Below are 24,332 nucleotides of genomic sequence, written 5' to 3'. Positions count from 1 at the left end.
TCTAAAGAAGATAAACAGGATGTTATAACAGAGACTAGACTGTATGTGTCTGTGTCCATGTGATTTCCTTGAAATGGGGACAAAGAACTAACATTTAAACCACGAATTAAAGGATAAGAAGGAGGAGTTGTCATTTGAAAACAGACTGTTCCAGTGTGGATGATATTAGCTTGTTCTAAGGCTCAAAATAGGAAAGAGCTGTGCAAATCGGAGGAAATAGGGATGGCCAAAGAGACTGGAGACGATTGGGTGCCAGGTAGGGTGCTGTGTACTGAGGATACACAGTGAACAGGACAATATCTTTCTTGTCCAGGAGTCCAGAGTGGAATATGGAGAAAATGAGAGGATGTAAGTTAGCAATCAATGCTTTGGCCATTTGCTATTATTGTTTTTTTCTTTAGGATCCGAGTTCTGCTTTATAGTTGCTAACCCCAGTTTTCTTCTCAGGGCACGTCCTTCCTGTCCCACCCGATGCTGGCTTTAGAATCACTGTCTGTGTCATGAACCCTCCTAGGAAATCCCACTCCCCATCAGTGATGTCCCCCTCCCTTCCTCCCTCTCCCACCTCTGGTTTTTGAAGCTCAAAGGTCAGGAGGAGGAGCAGGGCACTGGATGTCAATGCTCACCGTGGAGATAAGTTCTGTTCAGAGTGCTGACTTGTTGAACACAGGAAATACCTCATTAAAGAAGAGATAGAGTTTATGGCTCCAGGGAGGTGAGAGATAGAAAGCTAGGAGGCACGTAGGAAGCCCACGTGGTTTTTAGAGTCCATCTCCAATGCTATGGACACCTCTTGGTTGTTAAATGTGCACATAGTTTGGACGGTACTGAAAGGGAACAACCCTGGTGGTCATCTTCTTTCTCCTTCCCCAGTTGGAAGGCGACTGGGATAGCTCCCAGCATTGGCAGCCTTGGGGAAGGAAAGGGCATTCCTGACTTTTCTGGGAGGCTGTGATAATTGAAAGTTCAAAGGGGAGAAGAGGAAGAACAGTCCTGGAAAGAAAGATAGGAGTGTGTGATCCAGGTGAATGAAAGGGCACAAGAAGAGTGATGGGAAGGTGTCTTTTATTTGTATCACTATAAATATTTCATGATTATAAATTACAGCAGGTCCTGCGTAATAGCTTCCTTTACTAGACTGCGCATATTTATTTGCATCTCTTTGATTTTGGTTGTTCTGCAAGGGGTGAAGCTGCCCACCAAGAGGGCTTTGGCGGGTGGTATGGGAGCTCCTGGCTTGCTGTAACGACTGGCAGAGTGGGGATTGGAACCCAGCCCAGGGACAGTAAATATCCTGCACTGCATGGGACAGTTCCACATAAGGAAGGATTGTCCAGCCCCGAAGCCCACGGTGCTCCCCTTCTGCAGGGGAGTGTACTTCTGCAGGGTCCCTGGGCTTTTGCAGTCTGTTGGGTCTGACAGATGCAATGTTATGAGTGTAATTCTGACCAAGAAAGGTATGGAAGATGGGTGACATGTAAGTGAGCTGGTCGATTGGAAGGGACAAATCACTGAGGACAACTCCCTCATTCTACAGATTAGAAAACTCGGGTCCAGAGAAGCTCTGTGGCTTACACAGCTTCAGTTAGCTAGTGACTAGAGAAGTCAGAGGGATGAGAATATGTAGTATCTATGATTCTCAATTTTTTCCCTCCAGGCACTTCCTGAAGCACACCAAGTTGACTTGAGGAAATGAAAACATATGAGTAACTGCTTCAAATTATTTTCACATTTTTGGCTTATCAAAAATGTGCTGCAGACTGTTCCTAATTAATCGGGATTCAGCAGAAAATGTGTTAGGTGCTACTCGTAAAACAACAGTAAGGTATGTTTATGCCACAGGGGGATCCTGGCTAGTGTGGGCTTGGACCGCTAGGTCATTTCCACGCACCACGCCATTTCCCCAGTGTTCCCTGGGGCTGCACAGGCTTCCCCCCCCATGCCAAGGTCTTCCTCCCTGAGGGTCTTACAGAAGCTTCCTACCCACCAGGAAGAGTCCTGCCTTTCCACCCCCACGGCCTTCTTCCCTTCTCACTCTTCATGACTCAACCTTGTCCTTCCAGCTTCAGGAGCCATTCTAGGACATTCTAAGAAGGACTCTCCAAGGGAGTCCCACTCCGTTTCTTCACAATGATGCATACACTTCATTATCTTTGTATCACGCTTACGTCCTCTATTCCAGTACTGTTCAACGGATATATAAAACGAGCCATGTATGGAATTTAACAATTGAGAGTAACCACATAAAAATAGAAATAGGTAAAATGAGCAATAGAATTGGTAAGTTAATAATATGTTCTGTAACCCAGTGTCTGAACACACAACTTAAAATGTTACCTTTTCAACACACAGGAAGACACCCTATGTTCTTAGTCTTTGGCACCAAGTCTCTGGAATGTGGTGTCTGTTTTGCACTCTTAGCACAGCTCAGTCCCACCTCAGTGCTCACTGTCTACCTGGGGCTGGTGGCTGCCAACTGGAGCACAGCTCTAGATTAGAAACGTCACATCTGCAGCGACCAGTTTGCTGATTTCTCAGTGAGCTCAGTTCCTTGCACAGGGCTAGGCTAATGTTTGCTGAATGAATGAATGAAAGAGGCGGGTGCGATGGGAGCTGTGTGTGTGGTGGCCACAGGCGCAGGAGCTGGGTCCTTCGGGAGCTTCGTGTGTGGGGATAGGTGGGCGGGTGGCGGGGACACTGGGGAAAGTTGCCTGGAGTTGGTTCCTGAGCTGAGGCTAAGGTGAACGGGGTCAGCCTGGCAGGAGAGGCGTGACATAGGGCATTTCAGTCCCAGGCAACAGCGTCAGCAAAGATACAGAGGCATAAAGCAACGACCTTGTGAATGGTGACTGCATTTGTCTGGACACTCAGAGTAAAACATGGGAGTCATCTTGACTCTTCCCCACCGCCATTTGTCAACACATTCTGTCAGCTCTATTTAAGAAGTGTATGTAAAACCTGCCCACTTCTCTCCACCCCTGAAGTCCAAGCACCGTGACAGTTTGCCTGGATCACTGCACCCAGAGGTCTCCCTGCTTCCATGTTTGTTCCTTGTAGTCTCTTTTTAATGCAGCAGCACAAACAATCCCATTGACACTAGATTATGTCACTCCTCCATCATTTCCCTCCAGTAGCTTCCGGTTGCACTCAGTAAAAACAGTCTTTGCCATGACCATCCATCAAGTCCTTGCAAGGTCTGTGTCCCTTCCATTCTCTGTCCCTCTTTAACCTCTTCCCCTATTTCTTCTCCCCTATGCCCTGTGCTCCAAGTATACTGGCCTCCTTGCTGTTCCATAAACACAGTAGTCATGCTCTGACCACAGGGCCTTTGCATCACTGTCCCCTCTACCTGCTCTTCCGGGTTGTCTGTGTGGATTTCTCCTCATTTCCTCCAGTCTTTGATAAAATATCTTCTCAGATTTGCCTTCACTGATGACCCTTTTCAAACCTGTAAATCTCCCTGCCTCTTTCCGCCCTCCTCTCTGAACCTCCTAGTCCTTCCTTGGTGAATTTGTCCTCCTTGCACATGGCACCACCAGACTCTGTACTTGTTGTTTGGTTGCTTTTTTCTCTGTCTCTTCTCCTCACTGGTGTAGAAGCTCCAGGGGGAGTGAGGATTTCTTTTTTTTTCTTTTTCTTTTTTTTAAATTTATTTTTATTGTAAACAAATGGGATACATGTTGTTTCTGTTTGTACATGAAGTAGAGGCATACCATTTGTGTAATCATACATTTCCATAGGGTAATGGTGTTTGATTCATTCTGTTATTTTTTTCCTTCCCCCCACCCCTCCCATCCTCTTTTCCCTCTATACAGTCCCTCCTTCCTCCATTCTTGCCTCCCTCCCACCCCCCATTATGTGTCATCATCTGCTTATCAGTGAGATCATTTGTCCTTTGGTTTTTTGAAATTGGCTTATCTCACTTAGCATGATATTCTCCAATTTCATCCATTTGCCTGCAAATGCCATAATTTTACTATTCTTTATAGCTGAGTAATATTCCATTGTGTGTGTGTATATATATATATATATTATAGTTTCTTTATCCATTCATCAATTGAAGGACATCTAGGTTGGTTCCACATTCTGGCTATTGTGAATTGAGCAGCAATGAACATTGATGTGGCTGTATCTCTGTAGTATGCTGATTTTAAGTCCTTTGGCTATAGGCTGAGGAGTGGGATAGCTGGGTCAAATGGTGGGTCCATTCCAAGTTTTCTAAGTAATCTCCACACTGCTTTCCAGAGTGGCTGAACTAATTTGCAACCCCACCAGCAATGTATGAGTGTGGGAGCGAGGATTTCTGTTTTGTCCACAGTATTCCCCATGCTTAGGGCAGGGCCTGGCACTCGTATGTGCTTACTGTAGTGATGAATGAGTGACCCGGGGGTTTGGGGACCTGCTAACAGATTCATTAGATGCAGGTGATGAGGGAGAACAGGAAGGGCAAGATGACTTCCGGGTTTCTAACCGCAGGTGGAAGTAAGTTTGCTTCAGACCGAAAGTCGATTTCCACTTCATCCTTTGCAGCCCTGGGTAAGGTGGGTCAGACAAAGCCTCACTCTCCGCTCACCTTAGGCGTCTCAGAAGCAAGCCTAGGTCAATCTGGCCAAGAGAGCTGGTCCTTCTGCATCATCTGCCAAAGTTAAGTTTCTAACACTTTTCTATTAAAAAGATGGTTCATGTATCTGCTCTGGGTCAAATTGTGTCCCCTAAAATGCTATGGTGAGACCCAGCACCTGTGACTGCCACTTTATTTGGAAATGGGATCTTTGTAGATATAACCGAGTAAAGCTGAGGTCATCTGTGTAGACCTGAATCCCATCTGGCTGGGGTCCTTAGCAGATGGGGATATGCTCTGTGGAGACAGACACACAGGGACAGGGGAGACAGAGGCAGAGACTGGAGCGACGTGTCCGGGTCTGACAGCCTTCACCAGAATTTGGGATGAAGTGATGCAGGATCGTCCCCTTCAGGTTTCAAAGGGAGCATGGCCCCGCTGACACCTTGATGTCGGACTTTCGGCCTCCAGAGTTTAGAGATGATAGGTTTCTGTCATTTTAAGTTTGTGGTGCTTTGATAGGGCAGCCCTAGGAAGTAAACACTTAAAAAAGGATCCACCGGTTGCTTTAATTCTCACAGCAAATACATTATGCCGTACAATTTATATTCAATTTGTTTCCATTTAGAAAATCTTTGGGAAAATATGGCTGTGGTATGAATATGGTTTGTCCCCTCCAAAACCTGTTGGAATTTGGCGCCATTGTGGTGGTCCTGGGGGGCAGGGCTGTTAGGAAGTGATCCTCATGGGGTGGACTGGTCTTGGTGAGAGTGGTCCTTAGAAGCAAAGCTGCCCCTAGAATCTGCCTCTCTCACACTTGCCCATTTCCCCTTCTGTTTTTCTGCCATGAGTTGAAGTGCCTGTGTCCCTCACAGCCACCCAACCTTGAACCTCCAGCCTCCAGAACCATGAGATAAAATAAATCTCTTCTTTATAAATTACCCAGACTGAGGTGTTCTGTGATAGCAACAGAAAATGGCATGAGACAATCACTTTAATATGATATTAAGATCATAAATATTTCAGATTCTTTTATAGCCATATAGTATTGAATAAAATATGAAAGGTATATAAACACTAATTTTCTAGGCCTGAACACATGCCCAATCTTCCTTTGTGCAGACAGAATTAAGAGTATTTCATTCCCGCAGTGTAATTTAGATAGAACCCCAGAATTCTAGTTTAATTTTGCACTGATAACTTTTCTCCACACAAACAAAAGCAAAAATGTTGGTATCTCTGTCATGTTTACCTATAGTTTTTTTCCCCCAACATTAGTTAATAAATTCCCAAGAGCAAAGACAGGCCTGTTACTTGACACATTTCGCAGTGTCTGCAAACAATGGCTACTTCCTCAAAGTTGTTGCCTCACTAAGACAAAAAGTCTGAAATTGACAGCACAGGATTATAATTGTGAAAGCAGCTACATTTCTATACTTCTACACCTTTCTGGTATCAAAAACACCAAAAGTCACACGTTCAACTTGTAGGTTTAAAAACAAAAATCTCACTGAACAAAGTGTCCCATTTGTATACCATGAATCAAAATGCAGTCTGTAAAAAATTAAAAAAATAAAGAAAGAAAAGAAAAGAAATGGCTTCTTCAGCTCATGTATGTGTGAACAAGTACTTCTCGTATATTTGCCATGTTCAAGACACCGCTGAGCTACAGGGCATACGACAGATCGAGGACAGGTGTCCCACTCCTACCCTCTCAGTGGCTTATGCTCCAGAAGAGGAAATAAAACATCCACATCAGCAAACACACCTTAATTTAATTTGCATTTTGTGGTAGAAAAACCCCTGACAGCAAAGCCCTGGGTTTGAGGCTGGTTTCTGCTACAACTTTAGGGGTATATCCAAGTCACTTACTCCCTCTACTTCTTTATCTCTAAATTTACTTCCAGATCTCAAATACTATGAACGATTTGACTTTGGGAAGCTACATCAGGTATGGTCTCTTTTGAACATAAGTGACTGAGAATCTGACTCACAAATTGGGCAAATAAGGGAATGTTTTTGGTTCATAACATTTGAAAAGGTATGCTAGCTTCAGGCATGGCTGGATCCAGTTACTTAAAAATACATGCCCCAGGAAGCACTGTCTCTCTCCAGTTCTCGGTGCTTGCTTCTCCCCTCTCAAAGGGATTTCATGTCTCGAGATGTCTAAAACAGAGAGCAAAAGGAGTATCTTTAGGGACTTGAGAGAAGAGAAAGAAAAGGTGAAAGGTGGGGAGAGACCATGAAGAGTGGGAGGAGGTGGAAACAGTAGCTCAGAGGCCGAGCAGTGACATTAGAGCCACCAAGAGAGGGACATGCCCTGCCCTGTGGGGCTTTCACTTCCCCTACAGCTTTGCCCACTTGTGGTCGGTCACTGCAGCGGCACATTCAGCTGCGTCCATGTGCCCACCCAGCATCCACTCCTGGTCTGCTTCACCCTGAGCTTTGCTGCGGTGCTGGCTGGTGAACAGCGCTGTGTCACCAAGGCCTCTGTGAGGATGAGCCACCATGGCCAGCCTGGTGCAGAATTCCACTCACTAACACAAAAGCATTGGTGGTGGGAGTGGGATGCTATAGCACTGTGCTCGGCACTATGGGACAGAAGAAAAGGAGGGGAAAATAGAGCGCCTGCGCCCCAGGAACTCCAAACCCGTTTGGAGAGGATAGCACATCAAGGTGTGCGATCTGAAGCCAGGATAGGATGGAAGGACCGAACGACTTGTAGAGCAGGTGTGTTGCAGAAGCTGGGAAGGCAGAAGTCGTTGCCCTAAGGAGTGAGGCCGACTTCCTGGCAGCTCAAGCTGGTGCTCTGGGATCCACTCTGTGGAGTGGCAGGGACTTGAGAGGGGTGTGGGGAAGGGGCATCGTGGGTCAGCACTGGGAGCGGCAAGAGTCCTTTGGGATGATCAGAGGTGGTCAGGAGGGTGGTGTGTTTAGGGGAGAATCGAAACTGAGACCAAGAAGTTAAGCTAGGTGAGACACCTTTACTTGGATGGTGGCAAAGGGGAAACCATCAAGAGAAGCCAAGGAAAATCAAGGGTGTCTCCCCCAGATTTGGGCTCAGGCAACTGGGTGGACGATAGTGCCGTTCATAGAGGAGAGGAAGGCTTAGTGGGGGAAGAGATTGTGGAGCAGGGGGATAAAGATGTGGGCTCTGATGGTGTTAAGTTTGGGATTTTTGTTAGACAACCGGTGGGGACGTCAAAGTGACGGTTGGGTATGGGCGATGCCTGGGTTGCAGGTTCATTTGGGAGTCATTTGCATTTACACGAGTCAAAAGTCAGTTACTGTTACTGCTGGGAAGCGTGAAGAAAGCAGAGAGGCGAGGAGGGAAGCAGGGGGAGGGGAGGGAAGAGGAGAGAAGATAGGGAAGGGAGGAGGGGAAGAGGGCCCAGCGTGAGCCTCAGGTGTGCCTGTACGAAGCTGCTGGAGAGAGGAAGTGAAGGAGGTGGCAGAGGAGACAGAGAAGCAAGCAGGAGCCAAGCGGGGCAGAAGGATGTAGGGTCTAGGTGGTGAGATCAGAGCGCTTCAAGAGGGAAAGCAGATAGTCCCAGGAGTCATCTGAAGAGAGTAAAATGTCCAAAATACATTTAATTTTTAAAACCAACCTCACAGGAGCATACATTTCATGTGAACAGAAGCATCTTTTCTCAGATAATTCACTTACTTTATTTAATATAAAATTAACTTATTTTGATTTGTGCAAAGAGGTTTGGAGACAATCAGTATCAGTCTGATGGGATGAGCAAGAGCAGGTGGCTCCTCATGAGGTCACCGAGGATCTCTGGGTCTGGCTGGTCACCTTATCACATGGTGCTACTTCTCTGTAACTAGCTGCATGGCTGTGAGTCAGCCCCTTCTTTACAGCTTCCATGTACATAATCCTAAAGCAAGAAGGTAGACCAGATGGCTTGCAAATCCTCTTCCATCTCAGACTCCTTGATTCTACCACCCCAATTAGGGGCATCTGTCTAGTCCTTTTTAAAATGCAATTGCATCAATAAAACTCTCTTTGTTTTTGGTTCCAAACTTTGCCTAAGATGAGCATCACCTGCAGGAATGGGCAAAGGAATATTTTTATTGCCAACTTTTCAATTCATAATTCTAGAAAAGCAGTTCCAATAGCAAGATGGGAGAGCCCCATATTCAGACTTCCATCATTTTTATGGCAGCTTAACGCCTGTTCTATGTTAGAAATTAAATTTTATTTTACCAGGGGATACTGTGACTAAGATGCCTATGGTAAGAATTCCTTGTCTTTTGGACGTTACCGTATTCTGGCTTTGTGCTACTGACTGGATCTGAGCTCTGACCTTTCCAAAAAGCCTGTGTTGAAAGCTATTGGCTCTGAGGCTGGTTGCTCTCCCCAGGACCACACATGTGTGGGCTCCACTCAGGGGCCAGACCAGGCTTTGATTATCTACACCTGGAAAAAGGTAAAATCCAAGCACCATAATAATCTTTTTCCAGCCTGCTAGCTCTCATGAATACTCCCAAGTAATTTTTAAATGACAGCTGTAGAAATTTGTAATATTAGTCATGTAGAGTGATAATGGATAAATGATTAATAGAATAGGAAGCTAATACATTACCTGCTGGCTAATGTGCCCATGGAAAATGTAGCTGCCAAAGGGTTTCACATCATTTGTTAGCAGAAAACTAAGGCTTTCCAACCTTTCCTGATAGTCCAGCCTACTTTTAGAGGCAGAATTCTTCAAGTAACAAATGGAATCTATCATTACTGGTCATTTTGTTAATCTACATATAGTGACTTCTTCAGTTCCCAGAATTAATTTTTTAACTCTCCCACCTTTTTTTGGTAAAAGAGATTGAACCCAGGGGTGCTTAACCATGGAGCCACCCCCCAAGCCCTTTTTCATTTTTTATTTTGAGACAGAATCTCACTAAGTTTCTTAGAGTCTCCTTAAGTTGCTGAGGCTGGCTTTGAACTTGCAATCCTCCTGCCTCAGCCTCCCGAGCCACTGGGATGACAGGTGTGCACATCACACCTGGCAGGAACATTCTATATTTTGTTAAAAATTCAATGGCATTGTGTAGGCATGTGAACATTGTCAATATCAACAATATTAAAACCATTAGATGACGATTGTAAATATTATACACACAGTTTGATTTTTAATTTGGTGAAATTTTGTTTAGAGCAACCACTAAGGGTAAGGTTTTCCTCTGATACCTAAAGAGGACCCACGTGCTTGAGAAGCCAGAGGGAATTTGGAATGGAGAGCAAGGGTTGCAAAGGTTCGTTAAAGGTGTGGCATTGATTTGAAAGATAGGTTTGATATTTTAACGTTATTATAACCCACCTTTGCATTTCATTCCACTTGGTAGCCTGTAGGTGTCTTATAAGCATTTGTTGATCTACAAAGCAAATTCACCCCCAGCTAAGTGCTGAGCACTACGTAAATGCCAAAGATGGAAGTGATACAGATGTTGTTGGTATCACTGATTGAATAATTATCTAGGGCATCATCTCACACCCCGTGGCAGGTGCTGGGGTGGTGGATTCCTGCTGGCAGGCCTGTGTGCACCTGGAGGCTCGTTCTGGTAAAAGGCAGCTGCTATTCTATGTTTCGCATTTTGACCAACAGAAGGTTGAAGAAAGGAAGGAGCCCCACTCCTCCTTCCCCCAAGTGACCATCTTGGGGGACGGCGGTTTCACACAGCCTCTTGAGAGGGGCCGCACAGGACTGAGCAGCTACTTTGGTAGGAAGTCGTGGTCTGCTGGTAATAGTATCTTGTACTTGCCTCTTGCCTTTCCTACCTTATGTTGTCTGCCCCGCCAACCCTGTCTGCCTGGGCGTGGTGTCCTCTGACCATGTGTTACCATCCAGGGGTAGCCATCTGTTTACTAGCGGGTTGAGGCCACCGTTGCTCTTTAAATGCTTGGAACATTACTCTCCAGAGCTGAGGGGTGCCCTCCCTAAGGGGAAATGTGTTGAGAGCTGGGGAAGGAATGAAATCAGGAAAGGCTTCCAGAAGGAGGTGACCCTTCTAGAAGGAAAAGTACAGGAGGCAGGCAAAGTGGGGCTGATGAAAGATGAAATAACATAAGCCCCCAAATGGCCATGAAGACGAGCTGCATTCAGAGAAGGAGGCTTCTGCCTGGCAAACTGGAAGAGGTGGGAGTTTTGAGGTCTTCCTCACACTACCGCTGGGCAGATGGAGGCCTGCTTCATCCTCTCTCAGATGAACCTCCAGTGAGAAGGAGGTGAGAAGAAAGAGGGTTTAAACATATCCTGGAATTCGTACACGTGTGACCTGAGGTCTGACTAGCTCATGGGCATGTACCGGTAAGTATTCGCCGCTCAGTGGATTTTTTTTGTTTTTGTTGGTTGTCCATCAATTTCATATAAAAATCAAAAGTCTTGTTTCTCTTGCAAAGTCAGAACTAGATTTCATTTCCACTGAAAACAGATGAGTGGGGCTGAGCGGCAGCTGCAGAGGTGCTCAAGTGTGCACAGACTCGCCACTCCCTCACCTGGCACCTGTCACTCATTGGCTCACCTTGTCCCTTTGGCATTTCAGTTTGTAATTCTGGGAATTCACTCAATATGGGGTTATCCTGAGTTGTAGAAACCTGTCTACACATGTTACCACATTTAGTTTAACTGACCAATAAAGCAACCTACGAATATTTTTGAAGAGCCAACTTTTTTCCCCAGAACCAACATCAGCAAAGTGTGTCTAGAATCTAGAAAAACACTATGCTATGGTTGAAAAGCCCCAGCCTGGGTCCTAATCTTGACTTTGCCACAGTTGTGCAGTGCAGAACACAACTTCTGCAGGGCTCAGTTTCCTCATCTGGAACGGAGAAGATATTGCTCAGTACTTTATTTGCACACAGAACTGACACCAGTGGGACTAAGGATTTTTTTTAAAGGTCTCATCAAACAATATTGGATAATTCACAGACATTCTGAAAAGGCTGCTGAACCAGGCTGGAAAATAAGATCACCAAAAAATCATGCAGCAAAATTGAATCACTGAGAAACCATTGCTCCCTTGGATGCTCTCAGCCCCAGGAGCTCATTGTTGCAAAGGACAAGGTTCACAGTCTGCTTCTTTAGGTCATCAGATCCCAATTCAGGTGCCACCCCTTCTAATGAGTGAAACTGAGGCACCTGCTGAGACCTTAGACAGAAAGGAAACTGGCAAGGAGGACATTTGCATTTATAGCTTTTTTGATGAGAAGGGAACTCCCCTAAATGATGGCAAAGGTCCCTCAGAAAGGGTTTGGATATTTGAGTTTCTTTCCCAGTCGGAGGCTCTGTACGCCAGTGGTTCCCAGTGGCTACTGTATGTCCACCACCAAGGCATGTGAGATGATCTTGGGTGGAACACACACGAAACTTTAATAGCATTGCATTATTTTATGTGTATCAGGAAAATACAAATAAGATATCAAACCTGTGAGGCTTTAGTTTAGAAGTTTTATTATCTATTGCAACAATTTAAAGAAGAAACTTAAGTAAATGGCAGTGAGATTTTGGAAACTGGGCTTGATAGATGCGATTCTCTAAGTTTATTTCTGTGCCAGGTAATAGTGTTTATAACAAGAAACTGACCCTTTTTGTTGCTAGGGACCAGACTCTGTTCTAAGCACTTTAGATGATCCTGTTGATTTAAACACCACAACACGTTCATGTGATGGTAACTATTATCAATTTACAGATTAGGAGTCTGAGGCACAAAGTGGTTAAACGACCAGGGGCTATGGTAAAAGGCAAATGAGGACTTGAAGTCAGGCCACATCCCTGTTCTGAGAGCTATAGGATGAGCAGGGACATGGATTACCCTGCAGTGATTGCACCTGATACCTTCAGGACTGACTTGGATCAGGGGTCAGATACGGGGGTGAATGCTTTTGGATACTTTTTTATCATGCCAAGTAGTCATGCTGTGTAGTTCAGAGCAGTGTTCATACTCAGCACGTCTGGCATTCGGGGCTGTGCCACGCATTGTAGCACGGTGTCTCTGATCTCCACCTACTAGATGCCAACAGCATCTTCTCTGGTGGTAACAATGGAAAGTGTCTCCAGACAGTGCCAAACGACCCCTGGGCATACACAACTGCCCCTATGGAAAGCAACTGGCATGGAGAATTACCAAGTGTCTCCGTGAGGGGCCCATTAATAATTGCCAGCATGATGAAGTGATGTGACTCTTAGGCTCTGGTATGTTTCCTCGAGTAGTCTCTTGCAGTATCAAGTCATTTCTTGTTAATAGTGGGTGTGCCTTGCTTCGCATATCAGCAATAAATAGATGGTACCATCTGGTGCCAGCTACTGGGTTTTAATGAAACTTGTGGTAAACCTTTAACTTTGTGGCTTACTTATAAACTAAAGAACCAGCCTCTTATTTTCTAGAATTCAGTGGCCACACCGGGAACAAGAATATTTGGTATTTTTGGTTCAGCAAGAAATCATTTTGAATTTCTTTAAATATTTAAGTCAGTCCACATTTCTTCCTTGACTTGGTGTTCGATCATATCAAGAATTTTTCCTGATTCTGTGTAAAAATAGAACAGATTATAAACTAGGTTCTTTCTCTACATTTGAATATGTTTGTTAGGACTTTAAAGAAAAAAAATTAATAATTATGACTATAATATATTAATGCATCATAAAACATTGAAGAACTAAATAAGGACAAGTTCTCTTTCAGGAGGGGCTTCTGGTCCTTAAATCCCTGACCCCAGAGTCTGGCAGGAGTGACAATCTATTTTAGTGCACCCTTGTCCTCTGTGACATCTCCCAAATAATTCCCTGGCAGTTAAAATATCTTATCCTTCACTTACTTCGGATCACAGTGTCACAGTGTTCAAGCTCAGTAAAAAAGCCTCCTCTTCCACAGTTGCTTCCAGAATCTTCACTGAGAAGATCCATTTCCTTTACTAGCACCTTATACCCATCTCTGCATTCTACTTTACATTCCATTGAACTATCTCAACCCTACCAGTCTGTAAATCACTGAAGGGTAGGATCATGCTTATTTAAGGGTGCATCCCAAATACTTAGGATGACACCTTGCACATAGCAATCCTTAGTCTATATTTGTTGAAATAATGTATCCTTTCCTTAAATCAATCCTTCCCAGATTAATTTCAGATTTCCAGACTCAAGAATTCAATCATTTACTAACACTGTTTTTGCTGTTGGACCCTAAGGATCATCTTGGTGGTGGGATCTTGGTATGGAGTATTTCCGTACTCTTCCACTGTTTATAGAGTGAGAGATTTTCCTCGGCAATTTTCGTTGACTCCGAACTTAATAAATGCGTTTTTTTCACACTTAGGAATGAATTATGATCTCTCACATATTTTACTGGTGGAGTCCAGGAAGCAATCTTGATCCCTCTGCTCTAGATAGGCTGAGTCAGGTTTATATGCCTTAAAGAATCCCACAGAATTTTTTAGCCTTTAAAATCTTTGCAGTTCACATCAGATATGGGCTCTTTGGGTTCTCCTTCTGAGTTGTCTGGAAAATGTGCCTTGACAACTTGCCTCATCCCCCCTGCTGACAAGCCCTGCTGTTTGCTCCTGGGGATCCTAATGTGTGGACACTGATGCTGTCTTAGCAGGCAGATAGTGAGGGACTGTCACTTCAGTTCAGTCTCACTCCTTATCTCCTGTGTACAGAAAATAGTTCTTAGTTCATATTTAAGTTGGTAGATTTTTGGGGGTTGAAAATGTCTATATGTGAATATTCACACACAAAGAAAACCCAGCTGCTGGATTTCCTTAGGTAGGCATAAGCCTTGTGTGTGTGTGTGTGTGTGTGTGTGTGTGTGTGTGTATACGTTTGCGTGCACTTGCATGCATATGCACTCATTCTTAAAGCTACCAATTAAAAGACTCTGCATTTGGCTTCTTCCTGTTTAGATGCAGTCTTCTGGGATCAGCGGCTTCTCCTGGAAAATGTTCCCTGGTGAAAGATTCCTCCACCCCTGTAACTTTCTTCACATAACCTGGCTTTCAAGACTATTATTGTCTTGCTTAGACTTGAAACTCCAATTTTGACTTTCTTCTTGCGTTTCTTTGTAATAATTCTTAATTTTTTCAAAGGTAGTAGATGTCTCTGATTTTTTTTTAACCCTTTGCTTATTTGTTTCCTAAGCCCTAATTTTTCTAGGTACATGATTCAGCTAGCTATACATGTCTGTGAGTATGTATGTGTGGTATGTACACGAAGGAAAGGAAAATGAAGAAAAAATTACTATATAATTTCTTAAAAGATGTGGTCATTAATTAAATCTAAAAGGAACAGAATTCCACCTCTCTGTACAGGGAGTAACAAATGCTTCTATAGACGTGAGCCACTGAATAGTCAATTGACATTTTCCTGGAATCAGTTATAGTTGTAGCCAAGAAAGTAACCTATCTCTCTCTCACATCTTGTTTATAGAGGTCACGAAACTGTCCTACTGTACTTGAACCTAATCCATGATCATAGTTAATACTAGTAGATAGACTTGTATTTCTTGTTAGACAGTTGAGAAATTACGTGTTGCTAAAGGTGTCATGTTTGAATGACATAATGTAGGAGGAAACAAAAAATATTTCAGTCAAATTCTAAGCCACTGTAACAATATATCTAAATAAGCTAAAAAGATCTGAGGAGGGCCAGTGCCACAGGAATAATGTAAACTCAGATAAGTTCCACATTGGCCCAATAGTGTGTGATTCTGTCTCAAGACTGTCTTGATTGTTACCAAGGAATGGAGAAAGTAATTTCCTTGGGCTATATGCATGTTGAGGAGATACTGCTTATTTCTTGTAGCAAAGGGCCTAGGTTGGGGAAATTATTTAGCATATACAAGAGAATTATTATATTTTGTCAGGAATTGACTTATAGAGTTAGAATTGGACACTAGAAATTATCTTTGTTCAATCTCTAATTTTTCAAATTCATCTCAAGAAATGCTTATTGAGTACCTGAGGCTCCAAGATGCCTGATAAGTCAACCCTTAGAATTACTTGGAATTACTTGGAGATGCTTCATAAATGTGCAGACTCTGGGTTCTAATCCCAGAAACTATGATAGAGCTAATCTGCAATGAGGCCTGGACTTGGTGATTTAAAACATTCCTCATATTCTAATGCTGCTAGGACTACCTCCTCCCACACCAATTAAAGAAAAACTGGCATTGAAAATTTTTGTTCTATATTTTATCCCTTGAAGATTACCTATGTATTTAAATTAATTTGATGAAGAAATGAAAAAAAAATGAGAAGAACTCTCTAGGGGACTCTTCACTTCTAGGAACTTGCTTCAGCTCATTCTTTGGCCTCTATTTATTTTTCCAACAGGTCCAACCTCTTGAAAAAACAAAACTGAATACCAATATGGACCCTCCTCGTTCACTCACAATGTGATTTTACTCCTCATCATGGATTCTGTGAAAATATTTTCAATTAAGGATAAAGCTAACTTCATAGCTACACAACTCATGCAATGGACTGGAGCTAAAAAGAGGCACTAATGATGACCTTGAGATTGTGCAAACCTTAGCTGGACCACTGCCCAGCATGCCCAAGTGCAACAATTTCAAAGGAAGAAGCAACAGTGTTTGGTCTACTAGCTGCTGGAGATAAACTAGAGAAGGAATTCCAAGGACTGTAAGGTCTGAGAAAATGATTTGTTTGAAAGTCAACAGTCAGAAACAGAACAACTTAAAGGTTTAAATATAGAAATGTTGTGTGAGATCAGCCCCTGGTGGTCACCTTGACTACTACAATTGCCAGAGTTTGGAGGGGAGGTGGCCTGATATTGGCATGTTCCTGGCCACACAGGACCCAAAGGTGTCCCAAACATAGGCTGACTCCAGATGGCCGACATACACCATGATCTACATGTAGATGATATAATATTAATCTTTCTCTAAAAAAGACTTGCACTTCTTCAGTTGCTTTCCTCATTTGCAGAAAGAAATCCCAGAAACTTCTTAAAAGGAACATAGTCCCATGTTATCTTACCCTTTCCTCCACTCCGACCTCACCTTGGGATTCTTCAGAACTCCTCCCACAGTGTCAGGATGCTAAGTTTTCCAGGTAGAGAAGTAGGGATGAGCATTGCAGAGATGGGTATTCTGTTTGCAAAGACCAAAAGGGACTCAACCCTAGGCAAGTCAAGGAATCTGTAAGGGTGAATTTATGAAGCATGTGAGGCAGGGTAGGATGGACTGGGCTTTCCTGTCTAGCTCACATTTCCTTCATATTCAACATAGACAAGGTACAGATGTGTTTCTCCACTCCAAGATAAACACACTGCAAGTGTGACAATGTTCACAATCGGCCTCCGTAGCAGGGACACAGCAGGAAGGACTGGACACTATGGCCTGTGAGAAGGCCTGTGTCCTGACTCAGTGAGGCAGGCTCTTCCCAGCTCCACTGACTTGTGTGAGAAAGGAGGGCCATGTGGCAGGACTTTCCAGAGTTTCCAGAGAATGCCCATATCTGGATTTTAATGAGAATTCTGCTTTTTATGTCTCATTTGTTCATCTACTCAGTATTTACTGAGCACCTATTATGTGCTGACCTAAACTTGAGAACAAAAGAGGGGAGCCTTCAGTCTAATGGGGAATTAATTAAAATGATTAGTAAATGTTTTAGATGGCAGTATGTGCCATCTCTGTTTTATGGAGAAAAATAATGCAGGGGAGGAGGCAGAAGGTTGGAGATGTACTACAACTCTGAATGAGGTGGTCAGGGAAGGTTTAACGAAGAAGCATCATTTGTGAGCTCATGTAATTCTTTCACTCAATACATTCAAATACTGAGCACTTACTATATGTGATGCATGATTCAAGGTAGTGGAGATACACTGATGAATGAGACGGACAAGTCCTTCCTTCCATGGAAAGACAGATAAAAAACAAGAAACCAAAGAGAATGTCAGATAGTGATTCCTTGCAAGAAAGGACATAAACCAAGGTAGTGTGTTACAGAGATGGATAGGCTGAACAGGGTAGTGGGAGGTTTCCCTAAGTGACAAGGAGCTTGTTGTACAAGGGTCCAGGGAAAAACCATCAAGGTGGGGGAGAAGCTAGGCCAAGATGTCAAACAACCATGGAGATGGCCTGATTCATGGGAACAGAGTAGAGTGCTTCTGGTATGGAAACCCACAACCAAGGTCAGGCCCAGCAAAACTGTGAAACAGAAAATGTTTACAGTGACTTTCTCCTCTTTTTTCTAGAAACCATTTCATGACCTCATTTAATCCCTCAGATCTTTCTCTTTCATACTTACTGTTGGAAAAGGATGTGATAATTCAAACACCCCCAAATGCTAAGGTCAAAAAGGGATTATTTTTTCTCTGTGTATTTATGCTTAAATTACAATGACTTTAATTATAAAATTTGATGCATCAGTTGAGTATTGGAGTATTTTATAGTTGGGGGAGTATATTAATTTCCTACTGCTGCTGCAACAAATTACTACAAATGTAGTGACTTAAGACAATTATAAATTTATTACTTTCCAGTTCAGGAGATCAGAAGTCCAGACTGGCTTGGAAGAGCTGTTCCAAGAATCCATTTCCTTTCTCTGCTTCTAGAAATGAAATGCCTTGGCTTGTGGTCTCCCTTCACTCTGACCTCTGCTTCTATCACCATATCCTGTTCTCTGACTCTCACCCTCCTGTCTCCTCTTATGAGGGCCACAGGGTTATGTTGAGTCCATTTAGATAATCCCAGATAATCTTCCCATCTTAACATCCTTAATGTAATTGTATTTGCAAAGCTTCTTTTGCCATGAAGGTAACATTCACAGGTTGTAGGGATTAGATAGAGAGCCATTATTCTTTCTACAATAGGGCATGACATTCTGGGGTCTGTGAGTAGGGTCTTCAGACAGCTTCCTAGTTTCAGGTTCTTCTATTTATTGTTTCTGTTGAAAATGACAATAAAACAGCTCTGTACTCTTACTAAAGGGTACATTACTCAAGACAGTTGGGTAATTTCCCTAATCCAATCTGATAAAGCCAGATAAGAACAAATCTCATTACACTTGTGCTTTTGAAAACATTGCTTGCCCACAACAACTTCTGGGATGGGGCTTCTAACACTCTGTAGTTTCAGACTTCTCTAGAGGTTGAAAGACAAGCAGAAACAGCAGAGACCTGAATAAGGGACCAACCTCTCTAGAGGTTGAAAGACAAAGGTCTACTGAAGCCGAAACAGCAGAGACCTGAATAAGGGACGTTATTATTTACCACAAAGGTTTGATGATGTAATGAGTGTGTATCTGAAGCCCAGAGAACAGTTGTTTTTGCTTTCTGATGTTTGGGAAGCAGTCCTGGTCTTAAACTTACAGACCTTAGCCTTGCAAGTTAACACATGAACTACCAAATTGCTGTGTTTCCAAATTCTCAAAGACTGGTCACCTTGTGGATAAAGGAGGCAGTTCAGTACTTTAATAAAAATGCAATACTCTGTATTTTCATAAACTAAACTCTGTCACCAGTTCTTACTCTGAAGGAATTTTTATTTGTGTTCTTCCTGTTCACATAGCTTTGACCCATTATCATTTCCTCTTTCAAATTTCTGATTTTTTTCAACTACTTATTTAGTTAGAATTTTCTGTATTCACCATGATCAAATTTTCAAAACTCTGTGCCTTCTGGATTTAGCAGGCATAAGTTTACCTCTACATACCCTCATTGCTTTTCTGTTGTGATATGTCCACATTATATTTAACATTTGCTAAGCAAAAATGATGTTTATGATAAGTTTAACAGGCACCCTCTTGCTTAATTGCTAAAATAATGGTTTACAGAGATTTTAAAACTAATTTGTCTTAATATTCATTGTTACATTAGATCTAAGACTTTGGAAGGATATGGGCTCTTAAACACTTTGAACTGTAGAAAGGTTATTTTATGGAGGAATTTATGTTGTTGGCTTTACATGAATTTTATCTAAACTGGAACAAAAGGCAGAATAGTTTAGTGAGAGTTGGACTTGGGGAATTCCAAGAATGGCTTTAGAGTAAGACAACTCTGTCACTGCTGCTTGAGTTCTCTTGTGATCAAGTCATGTAGCCCTGCCAAGCCTCATTTTACTCTTGTATTAAATTGGGATAGTAATCAGGATTGTGAGGAATGACAGTCTCCTGCAAGTCAAGGGTTTAACACTTAGTAGGTAGGCAACCACTATTTATTAAACATGTGTCTCATGGTTGGAGTTCAGTTAACTTCAACTATGCTGATGAGGATCTGTAAACATAGGATTCAAAGCTTCTATGTACAGTTGGCTAAAATGTGACTAATACTACACCTATGCAAAGGCAGGGTGTATCACATTTGTTTCAATAGATCAGATATTATGGGATTTATCCATCAGATTCTTCAGCTGTTTAGGTGTGGGCTAGGCATTTGATAGAAAAAGTTCTGAGTTTATATCTGTTAGTGTATAAAAAAAATTTAAAACCATTGTTTAAAACTGAAAAATAGTTGCAAAAATACAGAACTTGTCTCTAGTTGCTGCCCTTAACAAAAGTCATGAGATTGCTTGGGCAGTGTAACAATTTTTGAAGAAACCGTTTCCAAAGACCTTCTCACTGGAGCTAAAATGGAGATGTGCTGGATTTCTGCCTTTAAAAAGTGATGTTGGAGGCATTTTTGTGGAGCAGAAGAAACCCAGAGACTACATACCAAAGGTTGGCAAGGGTCATGGTCTTCTAGATACTCTTGGGCAGCTTGACTTGTCAGTACCAGTTTAAAATGTCTGCTCCTTAAATCCCTACATTTAAAGGTTTTGAATCTTTGAAGGAGCTCACAGTTGTTCTTCCACAAGATACAGCAACTACTTGGAAGGACGGAAGGTTCACCGTAGCTTTGATGAAACACGGCTTCTTCCTCAATCAGGGGAAAGTATTGATTTACATATTCCCCCTGCCCCTGAGCCTGGACTTTGTTCACCTGGCCTGTCTTGGGGTGTGGGCGGTGGAGAACCGCCAGGGTGCTCACTACTCTTCCACTATTTGAAGCAGCAATGGTCCTTTCTCAGGATGCTTTTTCTTAGACAACCGACCCCAGTGCCTATAACCCTCTGATTTTTGGGCCACCCACACTTCGAGGAACCTGGTCCATCCAACAACGCAACGCAGGCCCAATCGACCATCTTAATTCATCCAGGGACTGAAAACCCAACACCACGCAGGCAGACAGGGGGCGACTTCCACCGAGCATCTCCGGGTACCACCTCTTTGCCCCGCCCACCAGAGTTTAGGGGGTGTGACGGGCCCGTCCGGAGCCCCGCCCCTCAAGTCGCGTCACGGGCGGAAGTGACGCAAGCCCAGAGCCATTTCCGGCGGGCAGAAACTAGGAAGAAACTTGTAGCAGCCAAGGCGCTCCAGCTACCAATCGCTGCCGCCGCTGCTGTGCCCCGTGGCCCGGGCCGCGCTGAGCTGTCGGGAGGCCTGACCATGGGGCAGCCCGGGCCTTCCGCAGTGTGAGGCGCGGAGCCTCCCGCGGGCTCCCCTGACAGGCCGGGGACCGGCAGGCGGGAGGCGTCCTTTCAGCCGCGGCCGCGGCCACCGCCGCCGGCTCGGGCTCCGGCTCCTGCTCGGGCATCATGAACATAGACGTGGAGTTCCACATCCGGCACAACTACCCCTGGAGCAAGTTGCCAGCCAACGTGAGACAGGTACGGCCGGAACCTGGGGCCGGTCCCCGACTGGCTCAGCCCCGCCCCACTGTCACCTGCTCGTCCCTCCGGCGGGGCCCAGGCTGGCTTCCTTCGCCGGACTCCTGCCCTTTCCTCGCCAGGATCTCGGGAAAACCGATTCACGGCTTGGGGGCCACAGGCAGTCGCTGAAGGGGATGGAATGGTGTCCAAAGGACTCCTGATGCCTTTGCGCTGAACCACCAGGCGCCAGGGATACCCACATTTAAAACGTGGTCCTTGACCTCCAGAACTTCAGGAAGATCCAGAAGGGACGAAAAAATGAATATGATATGGGAGATAGCAGCTCAAACGTGTTTCCATCGAGGTGTATATGGGAGTGAGCACTACAGTCCAGGGGGAGTGGCGAGGATGTGTAGAGGAGGCATTTAAATTGGGCCTTGAGAGGACTAAGAACAGTAAAATAAGAAGGAATAAACATTTTTCCTAGGTAAGGGAACGTCATTTTCGAAGGCCTGTATCAGTGAAAGACAAATTTCAAGAGTAGTGAGCAACTGAATATCACCGCAATTTGGAGTTGTGTATATATTAATGTATTAGGAGGTGGAGTTTGTTGAGTGAGTGGGGATAGTAGCAGATGAGGCTGAATAAAAGGTCAGGGACTGGTTTTGAAGGAGATTGCATTATTTGTTTTGTTGGTCTTTGTAGACAAGATCAGTTAGAGATGATGATTCAATAAGAGTGATAAGATGTTTGAGGCAATGCTTAAAGTTTTTGAGTGGCACTTTTACTCAGTTGTTTAACAGATATTTATTGAGCACCTACTAGGTTTTGTGCTCTGCTTTTATACAGGTAATTTCTACCAGTAAACAAGACAAAAACCCTACCTTCAGGGAACTTATATTTTAGCAAAGAGAAGGTAAACAAGTGAGTAAATACATAACACAGCAGTTGGTGTTAAATATTATGAAGATAGTGATAATGTGCTGTTTAAGGTACTGTTTTTCTGGTTACTGTTTCTCTGATCATCAGTTCCTCTCATTGTACTTGGTGGACAGTGAAATTTTTGTTTTCTATTAGTACTGGGGGAAAGTATTTTGGAAAGCTTGGAATGCTGGTGGTGTTGGCATAAGAATTATTGTAGTTTACTTGCCTCCCTTCCTCTGTATATCTAGGAAATGCATAATTTCCTAAATCTAGGGTCTGGTGATGCATCATGTGACTAAAAAAAGTTTTTACATTAAGACATCCAAACCCAAGAAAGTGGAAAGATAAATCAGGGATTAGAATTCTTGGGTATCAGTGGCTGTGTTTGTGGCATTCATTTATCTAAAACTGGAAAAAAAAAGGTCTAATCCTGAAGAAATATCTTTCTCTTGTTAAATTTGATTGAGGGCTTTAGTGGACAGTTTTGTTCTTTAGGGTTCTATGGCATAACTGAAGATGATTGCAAGAACCAATAGTCCTTATTTTTCTTTATTTCCACCTTTTCTCTGCTCCTATTTTTATCAAAATAAATATAGCATAATGAAAGATACGTGATTAGATTATGTCCAGCATGAGTAATTGATTTTAACTAGTATTGGCAAAAGACAAAACTTACTTAAGAATATTAAAAATAATCACAGGACAATGTTAAAATTAGGCCCAAATTTGAAATTGCAGATTTTTTTTTTCTGGTGAGAGCACTTAAAACATCAGCTGTTTTAGCTTAGTATAAGCTTGGCCACTTGTAGATGTTGCAAAATCCATCTGCACAAGTTTGCTTCCTTAGACTTTCTCTATTCATTCTTAACACTGTTTCTCTAGATCAGACTCCATGTATATTAGCTGCCTGGTCTCTTGCCCACACACTAGGACCCTCTCATCCATTCTTCATACGACGCTGGGGTGGGACTTCTAAATCATACCTGGTCCTAATACCAAATGTCTCCTTTATATTATAGTTTCTTTTTGAATCTCACTCAGATACTCCTCCTGGAAGGTTTTCCTAACCTCAACCTGGGAGAGTTGCCCCTTGGATGTGTTGTCATTGTGTTTTATTTCTCATTCATGGCAATCACCAATGGTGTATTTTTTGGTTACTTATTATACTTTTTTTTTTTTTTTTTTTTTTTTAACCCTGAGTACCTCTACAGAGTTGACGTTTAGTAAACATTTGTTCAGTTGGACGATGCGATCAGTCTGAGTTTTTTCCTTGGGAACTAAAACGCAGTCGTTTTAAAAGTGTGGAATATTCTTTGTAAGGGAAGGATGTCTTTTGACATTATACAAATGGAATATTCTGATGATTTCCAATAAGTTTTGATGAGTTTAATTTGGAAATGAGTCACATTTCCCAGTTCTGAAAGTTGGGGGGAGGAAATTCAGATTAAAAAAGAAGTATTTCAAGCTAGTTCTTTTCATGTGGATGAGGTGAAACCTTTTTTATTTTTTATGTGATATAGGTCACACTGGAGTTTTAAAAAATCCCTTCAAAAGTTGTGAGTAGGACCATTTGTTTCTGGATTTTTCTGTAGTTTGTCAATAACTTGTATTTATTGTTCAAAACAATTCCTTTCATTTTAAGGAAATGATGAAGTTCTGTGTAATCCAAGAAGGGTTAATTTAAAAAAGCGTGCATTTTTACAGGAGAGGAGTACACAACTGGGATGGTATACATTGAGATTGGGGATTGTAGGAGTAAAAGCTTTAAAAGGTGCTTTTAATCTGCACAATGCTTTATAGCTAGTACCTTATTCCTATGTCCCCCTTTCTTCTATTATAGCTCCTTTTATATACAGACCAACTTCATTTGTCAGGCCTTGTCAGTATTTCTGCAAGGCCAGCATTGTCTCTGAGTAAAGTGACTTTTTTTTTTTTTTTTTTTTTTTAATTCTTTCTGTGGTGGCAACAGTGTTTTAGAATGTGAATGATGGGAGATTTGGGGTAGAAAGGAGTGCCAAAGAATCTCTGAACAAAGACATTTTATTGTATATGTTTGTCTAGAAAGGAATGAAGTTAACTTTTATTGTAGTTTCTGGGTATATGTGTACACATCTGTATATTGATTGATTGGGGCCAGTCAATGCTTACCGTCTAGTGCAAAACTTGACATATTTAATAGATTTTGTATTTTGTTATGAGA

At 42.9% G+C, this 24,332-nt stretch overlaps 1 protein-coding gene across 1 annotated transcript in view; it reads left to right on the top strand.

The window, feature by feature from the left end:
• Window positions 1-20,878: 20,878 nt before the first annotated feature.
• Window positions 20,879-24,332, top strand: part of Fam91a1 (family with sequence similarity 91 member A1) — a 43,182-nt gene continuing 39,728 nt past the window's right edge. The window contains exon 1 of the mRNA XM_047539277.1: window positions 20,879-21,226. Within this exon, the coding sequence (XP_047395233.1) occupies window positions 21,155-21,226 (72 nt within the window). The 5' untranslated portion in view covers window positions 20,879-21,154. The remainder of the gene's footprint in view (window positions 21,227-24,332) is intronic.

The sequence above is a fragment of the Sciurus carolinensis genome, chromosome 1, assembly GCF_902686445.1.
Source record: "Sciurus carolinensis chromosome 1, mSciCar1.2, whole genome shotgun sequence".
Classification (NCBI taxonomy): Eukaryota; Metazoa; Chordata; class Mammalia; order Rodentia; family Sciuridae; genus Sciurus; species Sciurus carolinensis.
The sequence above is the reverse complement of the archived record's forward strand: the minus strand, read 5'-3'. Positions and strand labels throughout refer to the sequence as shown.